Source organism: Mobula birostris, chromosome 26 (assembly GCF_030028105.1).
Source record: "Mobula birostris isolate sMobBir1 chromosome 26, sMobBir1.hap1, whole genome shotgun sequence".
NCBI lineage: Eukaryota > Metazoa > Chordata > Chondrichthyes > Myliobatiformes > Myliobatidae > Mobula > Mobula birostris.
The window spans coordinates 51,583,871-51,596,216 of NC_092395.1; the positions used below are offsets into that span (position 1 = coordinate 51,583,871).

Sequence of the window (12,346 nt, forward strand, 5' to 3'; positions counted from 1 at the left end):
CACTGCAACTTTAGGACAAGTAGAACAAGAACTAAAATGTAACAAAGATGCAATCAAGTGAAAACAGAAAACTGCTCACATGGAAACAGCAATGCAATTTTCCCACATACTGAGGCAGTTAAAATAAGCCCTTAGTAGCTATGATGACAGTTACAAACAAGATGAGCTGAAACATTTAGATAAAGGAACAGCAACCAGACACAAAAAAGTCAGAAAAATAAAGAATGAAGCAGTTTATTGAAGAAGCAAGTACTACATTGGCCAGAGCTGTTGACGGTAGTAAAAGAAAATTGCATAATCTGAAACAGTGTACATTGGTGAATGCATTCATACAGCTACAAATTCATTAGAAAATTATTTTAATTTTCTTTGCATTACAAACATTTCTTCTCAATAGAAGAGGAATTGTTTTCTGAAAAACCCTTTTACATATGAAACCTGACAGCTGTTTCTTTTAATCAAAATATACAAGACAATGCTTCCATATAAAAACCGGTTTTGTTCCCCTTAGCCTCTCTAGGTAAAAAAGTATGAATATTTACACCTTTTTCAAACATTCTTTACAGCTGAAAAGAGGGAATATTTCTTTAAAGAAAGACAAAAAAAATAGTGGTGGTGTATTTTTGTCTGAAAGCTGCATACATCAAGTAAACAGCATAAAAAACCAGTAACAAAGATTGAATCCACTAAGCATACAGCCACCATCCTAGGTGCACAATGCAGTATTACAATAATACGAGGGCTAGAGGAGGAATTGTAAAATGTGAAGAACTAAGACTTCAGAAGGCACAACAACTTTGGTCCATGAAACCCTGAAAACAAAACCCTAAAAATCCACTGACATATGTCATTCACTGAACAATCTTTCCTTAAAGTAAACTATTGCTCATTTAATAGTTTTAGGCACAAGATGAATATGGTCATTAATGAGCTTTCTTACACACAATCAGTCCAAAGCACAAATATTCTTGTTATGACTCCAGCATTTTGCCCATATTATGGAATGTTTGGATTTGATTTTTTTTCTCTTTGCCAATAGAAGGAAAAGCAGAGAGTTACACTTTGACAACGGGAAAACAATTACAGATCATTTTAATCCAAGTGCTAAAAAACTAGTTTTCAGTAATGGATGATTAAAGACCATTAGCATTTCAATAAAAGTTAGGACTCAGTACATTCCAAAAGGGCATGAAAATGCTACAAAATCCACAAGTCATGCCAAGATAAGCAAGCAAAGTCCTTAACCGTCCAAAATTTAAAAAAAGACTGCAGCAAATTGTCATAACACTTCAATGTGGTAGCACTGCTGTGACAAGGCTCACCAATTCAACCTTACAGTTCTGCAATTCCCAGGTCAAACTAAACCAGATTTGTAAAATGAATCTCAACAAGTCAAAATCTTGCCAACAGTTTGACAACTCAGTGGGAGACTACCGGTTATTTGGTGGAAAATCTACGCATCTATCCCATATTACCATACAGGAGGACCAGTAGCCCTCCCACCTGCTGTACTTTGCTAGCAACCTAAAGGAAATAATGGGTAACAAGTGTCTGATTGTACTGAAGTGCACAACAACAGTATGAAGTCAAAACCAATGCCCAAAGAGGCCAACATCCAGTTTCTGCATCAGCAGACTCAAGTACTATAGTGAACAGCCAGTAATAGGACCCTCTTTAACAACGCTGTATTCATGCATAAGGGAACTACGCAGGATAAAAATGGAATGAAATATTGGGTAGCAAAAAGACAGATTTATCGAAGAGCAAAAAATAAAATGAAAGCAGTTTACCAAATACAACTAAAAAACTGCACACCAATGTCAGCATTTCAGCAGTTCCCAAATGAATTAGCAGGTGCCAGTGCACACTGCAGAAAACTGACATCACACTAGGTTTGCTCACTTAATGGAGGTGTGAAGAACAGAAACTTCAGCTCAAAAATGATTAAAATAAAAAAAATCTAAGATACAAGGTAGAAAATACACATTCTATGGATTAAGATAATAAAACACACCCCAACTATAAAATACAGATAGATACTGAATATAGAAGGCAACAAGTTTAGACCATTCAATATTGGGACTGTTCCAGGTTATGAGGTGGGCACTTTTCTTTGCAAAGCAGGGTAGTACAATTTCCTCCAGGAAGGTCACCACTAGCTAGGATTATTAACATAATCAAGATCTTCTGTATGGAGGCTACAACTTAACACGCCTAGGTGGGGCCTGGAGACGTGGGATTGCCAAATAGCTGCCTTTTCCTTAAAAAAATGCATTACATTAATATCCATCCAATTACTTGAAGTGCGCCCTTTAATCTACCAGCTCATTCAGTGAAATCCAATAGAACATATATAGATAATTCTTTTCAAAAAAACTGACAGCTTCAACTAAAAATATCATTTCTGAACAAAAATTCTTGCTGGCTGCGAAATACAGCTGCCTGTAGCAACTCTCATATCTGCACTGCTTCAATTAAACATATACAACACACTTGAGTTGGATGGATAGAGGACAGCAAACTTCGGATACAATGGTCAATTTTAGGCTAATTCAAACCTACGGCCTCCCCACCCTCCCGTCAGTTGAATAACGGCAACATTTAAGAGAAAACAGGCAGCAAACATTGCTTGTACAAACTCTAAAACATACAACCAGAAACAGACTCAATTTCAAAATGGCCCATGTTTCATTAAGACATTAAGGCACAGAGTAATCATTTAAATGAAAATATGCTTAAATTATCCACACTTCTGTATTATAGTGGTATGGATACCCAAAGGGAAAGGGGTGAGGGTGATTTAAAAAATTCAAAAAGGTGTATTATACAACCTGAAATTAGGTGCAGCATTGGGTAATCCAAAAGAGATATATTTGCATTTTGTAAACTTTTGGAAGAATTTCAAATGGTAAAGTGTAATATTAGCATAAGCCAATCAGTGATAAACTAACTGGGACTGGCAGCACTGCTACCTAAAAAGATAGGATGTCATTGCAGCAAACTTTTCTCAAAAATAAAGAACTGTGGTCACTTTTGGGTAATTTTTCAGCTCTGCAGCTGCTCTGAGGTTTAGTGGTGTCTCTGGAATAAAAAGAATCATTGTGCCCATTGGCCAAACTGGACTCCAGGAAATGGCTGGAAATCCACGTCAAAATTTCAAATAGTTGACTTGGAGAAAGAAACTCTGAGATGGTGATTTTCCCCGAGATCATGATTATGAAGATCAATGAGGGCTTGGATTGCCTCTTCCACTGAACTCATCTGGATGAGAGCCATCTTGCGATCCTTCCTAAAAGCACAAACAAACAAAAATTTTCAACAACGCCAGTTAAACCCCACAAAGTTCAATGAAAAACTGAGTAAGAAAACATGACTTACTGGAAGAACTTGAATGCTTTAACCATGCCTGTTGTGGTTGAGAAGAGCATCTTTAGATCCTCTTCAGTAACTGAAGGTCTGAAAGAAATGAGAATCCCATTGATAGTGAACTCTCATCAATTCAATCAACACATTTCACCAGCCAAGCCCAAGCACTGCTGCTCCAAAACAGGTAACAACCAAGGTGTTGATCCAACTATTCCCTGTGCTAGATTTAAACAGTACGCCTTGATTGATGCATTGTACTGTAAGAGCTAATCCCAGCCAATATTTATCCCTATTACTATTCACCAGGTTTTGTAACCAATTGTTGCATGTGGGACTTTGGTGTGAATAGACTGCCAGTGTTATAATGCCAAAGCATGATGTATGCATGAATGGTGTACAAAACACTGTATAAAAGACGAACCATATCCACTTGGGCTTTCTGGGAAATCAATGAGGACTGAATGGCAAAAGTCCCAAGTATAGGGTGCCACAAACAGAAGGCACAGAAGGTAGTAAGGTACGGCCAAAGCACAATCCATGAGCTCACAGCAATAGCACTGACTGTTATTAACCATACAGGCTCTCCCAGTCAATGTGTCAGACAGCTCAAAGTACAAACTGGCCTACTCGACTATTCAAGGCTGACAGAAACCAAAGTCCAAAAGCAATAGAGACCATATTGTAGACTTAATTTGCTATGAAGATATGCAGGTAAACTTTGGTTGGCTTAATTTTCAAATAAGGCAAGCACTTACATAGATCCAGAATGGACTTAATGCACCAAGTAGCTTCCATCTATGCTGTAACCTGTGATTATGTGACACGCCTGTGCGCAAGACACCACTATACCATTTACACTTAGCACTGCTTAGATGAATCAAGGACATTACTTTTTAAAAAAAAAAACTTCTAAAGTATTCTGGATATTGATTATTTTTCAATACTAGTCAGAAGTCATAACTGCACATTACAAACAACTGATCAGAAACATTCAATACTAATTCAGAAAATGATCACACTTACGGGATATTGGAGAGATGAAGGGTGGCAGAAGGAGGGAAGATATTCTGGAAATTTTTTGATCCAGGTTTCTTGAAACGGTGCAGAGGTGAGCTGCTGTAATCCTTAGTCAGTCCCTGGTCCTCCTGGCCCTCACGAGGAAGCTGTACAGTCTGGTGTTTGGACATGGTTACACGCATTGCCTTCCCATGAAGCCTTTGACCATTTAAGTGGCTCATAGCTAGAGAAAAGACCAATCAAATAAACTCACAATTTGGACATAAACGATAGCAGCACATCTGAGTTAGAATGGAACAAATAAAGCGAGAGAAAAACAGAACAAGAACTTCATTAGTCTGGTATTAGTAGGTAATATGCTAGAATCTTTGGAGGAAATCAGGTATATAATATACACAAGGAGGGGTAATGAGACTAATGGAGCCAGCCAATGACCTGCAATTGAAGTAAAATAAAATTTACAAGATTGGTACTTAAGGGCTTTATCATGAGAAAATGGCAGAATGTGTCCAGACTGAAGAATGTATCCGGACATTAACTCCGTCTCCTTGCCTACAGACTGTGCAAGCCTCACCTTTCATTTAACAGTTTCAAAAGAGATTGGCCTTTCAGGACTAAAACGGGAGAAATTTTTGCATTGGAGGTGTTAATTAGATAAGTAAATTCATCACAGCAATCAGATCTTTTGGATAGTGAGGGAATCAGTCAGTGCAAATGAATCACTGAGGTAAAAGAACACATTCAATAGGTACAAGGAGTCCACTACTTAGTGGCATGCAAAAAGTTTGGGCACCCTGGTCAAAATTTCTGTTACTGTGAATAGCTAAGTGAGCAAAAGATGAACTGATTTCCAAAAGGCATAAAGATGACACATTTCTTTAATATTTTAAGCAAGATTACTTTTTTATTTCTATCTTTTACAGTTTCAAAATAACAAAAAGGGAAAAAGGCCGGAAGTAAAAGTTTGGGCACCCTGCATGGTCAGTACTTAGTAACACACACTTTGGCGAGTATCATAGCTTGTAAACGCTTTCTATAGCCAGCTAAGAGTCTTTCAATTCTTGTTTGGGGGATTTTCACCCACTCTTCCTTCAAAAGGCTTCTAGTTCTGTGAGATTCTTGCACTGCTCTTTTGAGGTCTATCCACAGATTCTCAATGATGTTTAGGTCAGGGGACTGTGAGGGCCATGACAAAACCTTCAGCTTGCGCCTCTTGAGGTAGTCCATTGTGGATTTTGAGGTGTGTTTAGGATCATTATCCTGTTGTAGAAGCCATCCTCTTTTCATCTTCAGCTTTTTAACAGACGGTGTGATGTTTGCTTCCAGAATTTGCTAGTATTTAATTGAATTCATTCTTCCCTCTACCACTGACATGTTCCCCATGCCATTGGCTGCAACACAAGCCCAAAGCATGATCAATCCACCCACATGCTTAACAGTCGGAGAGGTGTTCTTTTCATGAAATTCTGCACCCTTCTCCAAACATACCTTTGCTCACTGCGGCCAAAAAGTTCTGTTTTAACTTCATCAGTCCACAGGACTAGTTTCCAAAATGCACCAGGCTTGTTTAGATGTTTCTTTGCAAACTTCTGACGCTGAATTTTGTGGTGAGGGCACAAGAAAGGTTTTCTTCTGATGACTCTTCCATGAAGGTCATATTTGTGCAGGTGTCGCTGCATAGTAGAACAATGCACTACCACTCCAGAGTCTACTAAATCTTCCTGAAGGTCTTTTGCAGTCAAACAGGGATTTTGATTTGCCTTTCTAGCAATCCGACAAGCAGTTCTCTCAAAGTTTTTTTGGTCTTCCAGACCTCAACTTGACCTCCACCATTCCTGCTAACTGCCATTTCTTAATTACATTACAAACTGAGGAAATGGCTACCTGAAAACACTTTGTTATCTTCTTATAGACTTCTCTTGCTTTGTGGGCATCATTTATTTTAATTTTCAGAGTGCTAGGCAGCTGCTTAGGAGCCCATGGCTGCTGATTGCTGGGACAAGGTTTGAGGAGTCAGGGTATTTATAAAGCTTTGAAATCTGCATCACCTGGCCTTTCCTAACCATGACTGTGAACAAGCCATAGCCCTAACAAGCTAATTAAGGTCTGAAACCTTGGTAAAGGTTATCTGAGAGCTCGAATCTCTTGGGGTGCCCAAACTTTTGCATGGTGCTCCTTTCTTTTACCACTCTAAAATTGTACAAAACAAAGGGGAGGGAGGGAGAGGGAATGTCAACTGAGACCATGAGAGGCCTGCGTCGGGCATTTTCATGCCTTACAAGCGCAGAATGGAAGTCTATGTGGGGCGCCACTCCTCGCACAGACTAGAGCAATGTGTGATTAAGTGCCTTGCTCAAGGGCACAAACATGCTGCAACAGCTGAGGCTTGAACTAGCGACCTTGAGATAACTAGATGAACGCCTTAACCACTTGGCCAGGTGCTCAACACAAAACAAAAATAATACACTAATCATGCTTAAAATGTTGAAAAGAATGTTTCATCTTTAACTTTGTGACTTTTGGAGACCAGTTCATCTTCTACTCACTTAACTATTCACAGTAACAGAAATTTTGACCAGGGGTGCCCAAACTTTTGCATGCCTGTATATTCATTTGAGTCCCTGGATCTCATTAAAAATAAAAGGATAAGTGGACTATAGTTATGACTTGACATTGTGTCTTCTATGGGCCTGGAGAGTAGGAATTAGAACAATTCAGACACTCTCCAATGATTCAATTTTCATCCCAGGAATGTGCAGAAAAACAAATTAAAATGCTTTTTAGTTCAAGGTGGTACTTGAAGACTTACCCAGCTGTGCTTGAGTACAGTCAAACATTTGAACCAAGGCATTTTCTTTCTTGTTGAAGAGTATCTTCACACGCTGCACATCACCATATACTCCTTAACCAAGGACAAGGAAAGTTAGCAGGGGACACGAATCACTTCCATTAACCAAGATTCAAGTCACTGACAACCAGCTTTTCAAAATTCAGTTATTCATTTTTTCCCCAGTTAGCAAAATTCAGAACTTAGATTGCTATGAAAACCATAGCATTCAAAAGTATGAAATTTAGTGTCAAACTATTAATGCCACAGAAATTTATTTCATCTACATGATTACAAAGACATGCAAAGCACCCAAACATGCATTACTGAGCATTATATGCAAATCAAAGAATCAAACTGTCAAAATTATAGTTCAACTGAAATTATGCATTGAAATAGCAAACCACAAACTTCAAATATAAAAGTTTTAAACAAGAAATACTGAAACAGATAATAAAGTGCTAACAATAACATACCGAAAAGAATAAAGAGGCATTGGGGCGTAACTCTCTTTAGAAGGACAGCAGAGCAAGGCAGCGGAAGACAGGAAGAGGAAAGGAATCGAAGGAGAACGAAGATGGAACGAATCATCCACAACGAAGGGTGGTTCCCACAGAATGGTGAATTGGTTCATGGTTCAAGATGGTTAATTGAGGGGCAGTTTGGTCCGAAGAGCATTGTTGAAACACAGGAAGCATGGGGACCGTGCAGTCAGTTCACAAAGGAATCCATATCAAGGGCAGGGGAGGGAGAACGGGATGGGGAAGGGAAGGGAAGGAAAGAAAAAAGTAGCATAAAACAGGTCAGTACACATGAGAAATGTAGTGTTCCATCTGGTTGATAAATGAATTCTTTCCCATTATTTCACAAAATTAAAAGCTTATTACTTCACGCAAGAGGAATGCATGCTAAAGGAAAAGACTAAATAAAAAAAATTAAGGAGATTATTTCACGATCTAAAGCCATTTAAAATAATAATATTCACAGCTGCAGAGTACTGAATCTCAACAACACTCCTGAAGGACAAAGGGTTACTAAGAAAACACTACATTCAGTTGAAAAGCAGTTTACACAGCAAGTTACCAAATGTATAAATACTCTGGTCCATGCCGAATTTAATCAAGGCTCATATGAAATTTTACTTTAATGCCCCACTTCCTTAAAATACAATGGCAGTCAATGCTTACCCAAATAACTTGCAGAACTTTAAAAACTGCTTTTATAGACATCTTGTAACTCAAATCACTTAGCAATATACAAGTACAACCTCCCAAAATGTCATAGGTATAATTGTTTTTAAGATTGTTAGCTTTTCTCCAAATATGGGCTAAAAATTAGCTAAATCCTTTGGGACAGGCAGAGAATGTCATTGGGAGAAGCAGGAAGGAATACCACAGGAATTTACTGTTACTGTTGTCTCAAATTTAAGGGAAAACACAGCAAATGACTAGATTGGCTTACAAAGAGCCAGCACAGGCCTCCAACAAAGCCCAGTAAATGGAGATGAAAGAAAGTAAATGAAAAAAAAGTGGAAAACACCTGTCATCTGAAATGCCCACCCAATACTATTTCATGAATTTCAACCAGGTTAGTGAAGGGGATAGAGATGCTGATTTGTTTTTCTTGGCATGCAGGAAAATAAAGGTGGCCTGTCAGAGGTATACAAAACTATAAGGGTACGGAATAGAAAGTAGGGAACTTTTCACCTTAGCAGGGGTGTCTTTCACTAGAAACATAAACCTGAACTAAATGGGAAGCTTAAACCTAACCTGGGAGTGCTTGAAATCTGTAACACATTGTGAAGGGTTACTGAATTTGTACACTTAAATGAGCATTTGAAACACCATGCTATACACTAAGGCTATAGGGTCAAGTGAGAGAAAATGGCTAATGTATGTAAAGAAATTTAATAGCTGTTATGACTATCAAACAAAACTACAGGGTTTATACAACACAAACGCACTATGTATTTCAAGGAACACTAACTTCAACTACACAAATCTGTAGTTCTGGAACAACTGCAACAAAATCACCATAATTGGTCAACGATAAGTGAGACAAGTTAAGAACAAATATCCTAAAGAATCAGATCTTCAAGGTGAAAGCAGTGTTTCTGATTAGAACTAGTGGCTTTCAGAGACAAATATCGGAGAAACTCCTGACTTGACAGGCTACTACCCCCTGCTTTTATCCCACCCATGGCACCCATTCAGGGAGCCCAACTTCCATGGATTTTGGATGCAATATCTACCTGTGAAAATTGTGCCAAAAGCTGTGGACAGAAATTTATCTAAATTAATAGTGTTCAGTTTCCCCAGTGTTCAGGAAAAAAAAATGAATGCCATTAATTTATAAACTACTACCCTTTCTTTGGTAGATAGCACATCTGGGGAAGGGACTCAAGTAAGTCCGGAGTCTTTTGGTTAAGCCCAGAAGACCTATGCTAGCGATCAGCAGGAAGCCAGTTTCCACAGAACCTCAATGAGCTTTGGGTAGAATGCCAAGTCAGGTCCTACACACTTATTAATGGACTAAGCCAAATTAGAAAAAGTACAATTTTTCACTGGTCTCAATTAGTCTGTTGAGATTTACTGCACTGACATGCAATGCAAGTCTCCTGCAAGGTATGATCTCAGTACAATTTCGGTACCAGATCAGAACGTGCCTTCATCCTCTAAATGTAGAAATGCCAGGAAGCTTACTGAGGAGTAGTGATGCACCAGTCAGAGAAACAAACAGGTCAAAACAGTGGAAAGTTACATTAAAACAAAACGTGCAGAGATTAGATTCAACACTATTCAGTTAAGAATGTACAGAGAACTCAAACCATAGCTTTGTTACAATCCGTTTACTTTCCTACAAGTTTCTTCTGAAATCAAAAAACACGGTGTTAGATTACATCATGCCAAGTCACTCCAGAATGTCTAGCTGAGCAGCAGCTATCTTACACAGGAGACCATAACAAGACTCCAGGACCATATTACAGAAGTTGGGAGCTTAACTGTATTTCCCAACTGGACAAGGGGGAGCATTTGTACCTGTAAACCAAAAACAGTGGAAGCTAGAGTAGTTGTGCAAAAGACTACAAGTTGTTGAAACAGGAATAAAACAAATTAGCAATGTGTGGGGGAACAGTATGACAAAAAGGGTGAGGTACTAACTGCTCAAAGCACATTTCCTAATAAAAATCCCCACTGAAATTTAATTTAAATGTAAAACTAAGACTGAAGGTAAATTTGGTCAAAATAAAAAAGCATGTTTTCAAGCAATTTAATTTGAAGGACAGCTGAGCTACCGTGCGGAAGTTCAATTTTCTCATTTGACCCTTGAATGAGAACTAGTTTCAGCTAGTTAACAGAAACAAGACAAAGTAAAAAAAAAAGCGCAGAGAAATTTGTTCACATCACACTAACCTCAGGATTCAGATTGCTGACCAGCAGGACAGCATTGGCTGCTGAGGCAAAGCCTGGAATTCCCATACGACTTGCTGCGGCTGCTGCCGCAGCAGCTGCTGACGGCATGCCAAGTGGAGCCAAGGCCCCATGAACCCCTGGGACAGACAAACCTATTAAACAAGACACTGAAATTATTACATAAAATGTATTTAAAATAGCCCAATGATTAAACATCATTGGCATACACAGTGAGAGTATCCAAACTCAATGCTGTGGATTGACAGAAAATACACTGCTCAAGCCCGTTTACTTCGGACATGCAATCTTGTCTGCTGCAAGAGGAAACAGATGGCAAAACTGTTATGTAAATTGATTATTATACACCAAGCAGCATGAAACACATTTAGGGAGGGAAAGAAGTGCCTGTTTCTTGAAAGACTTGAAAATTAAGTAAAGAAGCCACCCAAAAGCAGTTGATAACCATTTCTCACATCCAGTTATCCCACACCATGCCTTTAAATGACAAGCCAACTTGGAACCTGAACTCTGATCCACTTTCATTCTCCGATTAAAATTAAAATGTTGTGGTAGTCCATTAAGTTGTCAAAAAAAATGAGCAATAAAAACAAAATTGTTCCAAACTAGCTACATTAAATCATAGCAAAAGAGTGCACTGGCAAAGAGACATAGTAGATAGTGATCAGACAGATACCTTGGGAAGTTTGTAGCAAATCCTAACTATATTTGAATACTGAAATAAATGGGAATAAATTTGTTCTTTAAAACAATCAGCAGTGGGGTTAATGCAAAATACAGAGATAAAGGACAAATGTAAATTTACATCTGTCAAAGGTGGCAGTGAAATCAAACACACCAGAGGTGTTTTAAAAGGCTCTCAGACAGGTACATGAAGAATGTGTGACAATGGAAGAATATAGACATTGTGTATGCAGAAGGGCATGCTCCTGTGCTCTATTATTCTGCGTTAAAAAGGATGCACTATTAGGTCATGCAATGAACCAACAAATTAGCAGGGAAGCTGAAGATCAAAGGAATATTCTAAAATGAACTGCCTGAGGTACCAGTGAGATACACTTACAACATTAATATGGTATTTAGATCACCACTTAAAATGCCATGGGTAGTTATTGCAGACCGTGTTGGAAAACGACCATAGTATGTGATGGTTAGCATCGACACAGCGGGCTAAAGGTCGGGTTCAGTGCAGTACAACTCAGAGCAAGTAAATTTCTTTAGTGCAACATGGGATTTTAATTGAGCTGATATTAACTGGGGTAAAGAATTCCTAAACTGTAGTTGGGAGAATTTTATTCAAGATACAGCAAGCCCAACAACACAGGGAAGTGGTACAGAGGGAAAATCCTAGATTTAGTTTTAAGAAACAAAGCTGGGCTCCTGGAAGGTGCATCACTAGAGTGTTGATCATCACTGGGTTAGACTGTTCCTTTTCATAACTATATTCAAAGGTTAAAAATAGAAGTAAAAGGCAGGAAGTTGAACATAACTTAGTATTTTTTTTAAACCACCGAGCTTGAATTTGAAGGGGAAACTGAAAAGCAGGTGGATATGAAATAAAATTGAGTAAAATAAAAACTAAACTAGTACATAGAGGATAACTAAGCCAATATTGTTTGAAATAACAGACTGGATAGAGTGAGGTACTGCAAAATTAGTTCCATGTGAAAATGTAAGTCTAGAGCAAATATATCCTGGGCGCTGA

General features: G+C 38.4%; 1 protein-coding gene across 7 annotated transcripts in view; it reads right to left on the reverse strand.

Moving 5' to 3' along the window:
* Positions 1–218: 218 nt before the first annotated feature.
* Positions 219–12,346, reverse strand: part of LOC140188122 (polypyrimidine tract-binding protein 1-like) — a 37,230-nt gene continuing 25,102 nt past the window's right edge. For all 7 annotated transcript variants that reach the window (XM_072244098.1, XM_072244097.1, XM_072244093.1 and 4 more), the window contains 6 exons: positions 10,624–10,775; positions 7,687–7,720; positions 7,193–7,285; positions 4,390–4,606; positions 3,379–3,456; positions 219–3,289 (listed from right to left, as the gene is read on the reverse strand). In XM_072244098.1, coding sequence (XP_072100199.1) covers positions 3,157–3,289; positions 3,379–3,456; positions 4,390–4,606; positions 7,193–7,285; positions 7,687–7,720; positions 10,624–10,775 — 707 coding nt within the window. In that variant the 3' untranslated portion in view covers positions 219–3,156. The remainder of the gene's footprint in view (positions 3,290–3,378; positions 3,457–4,389; positions 4,607–7,192; positions 7,286–7,686; positions 7,721–10,623; positions 10,776–12,346) is intronic.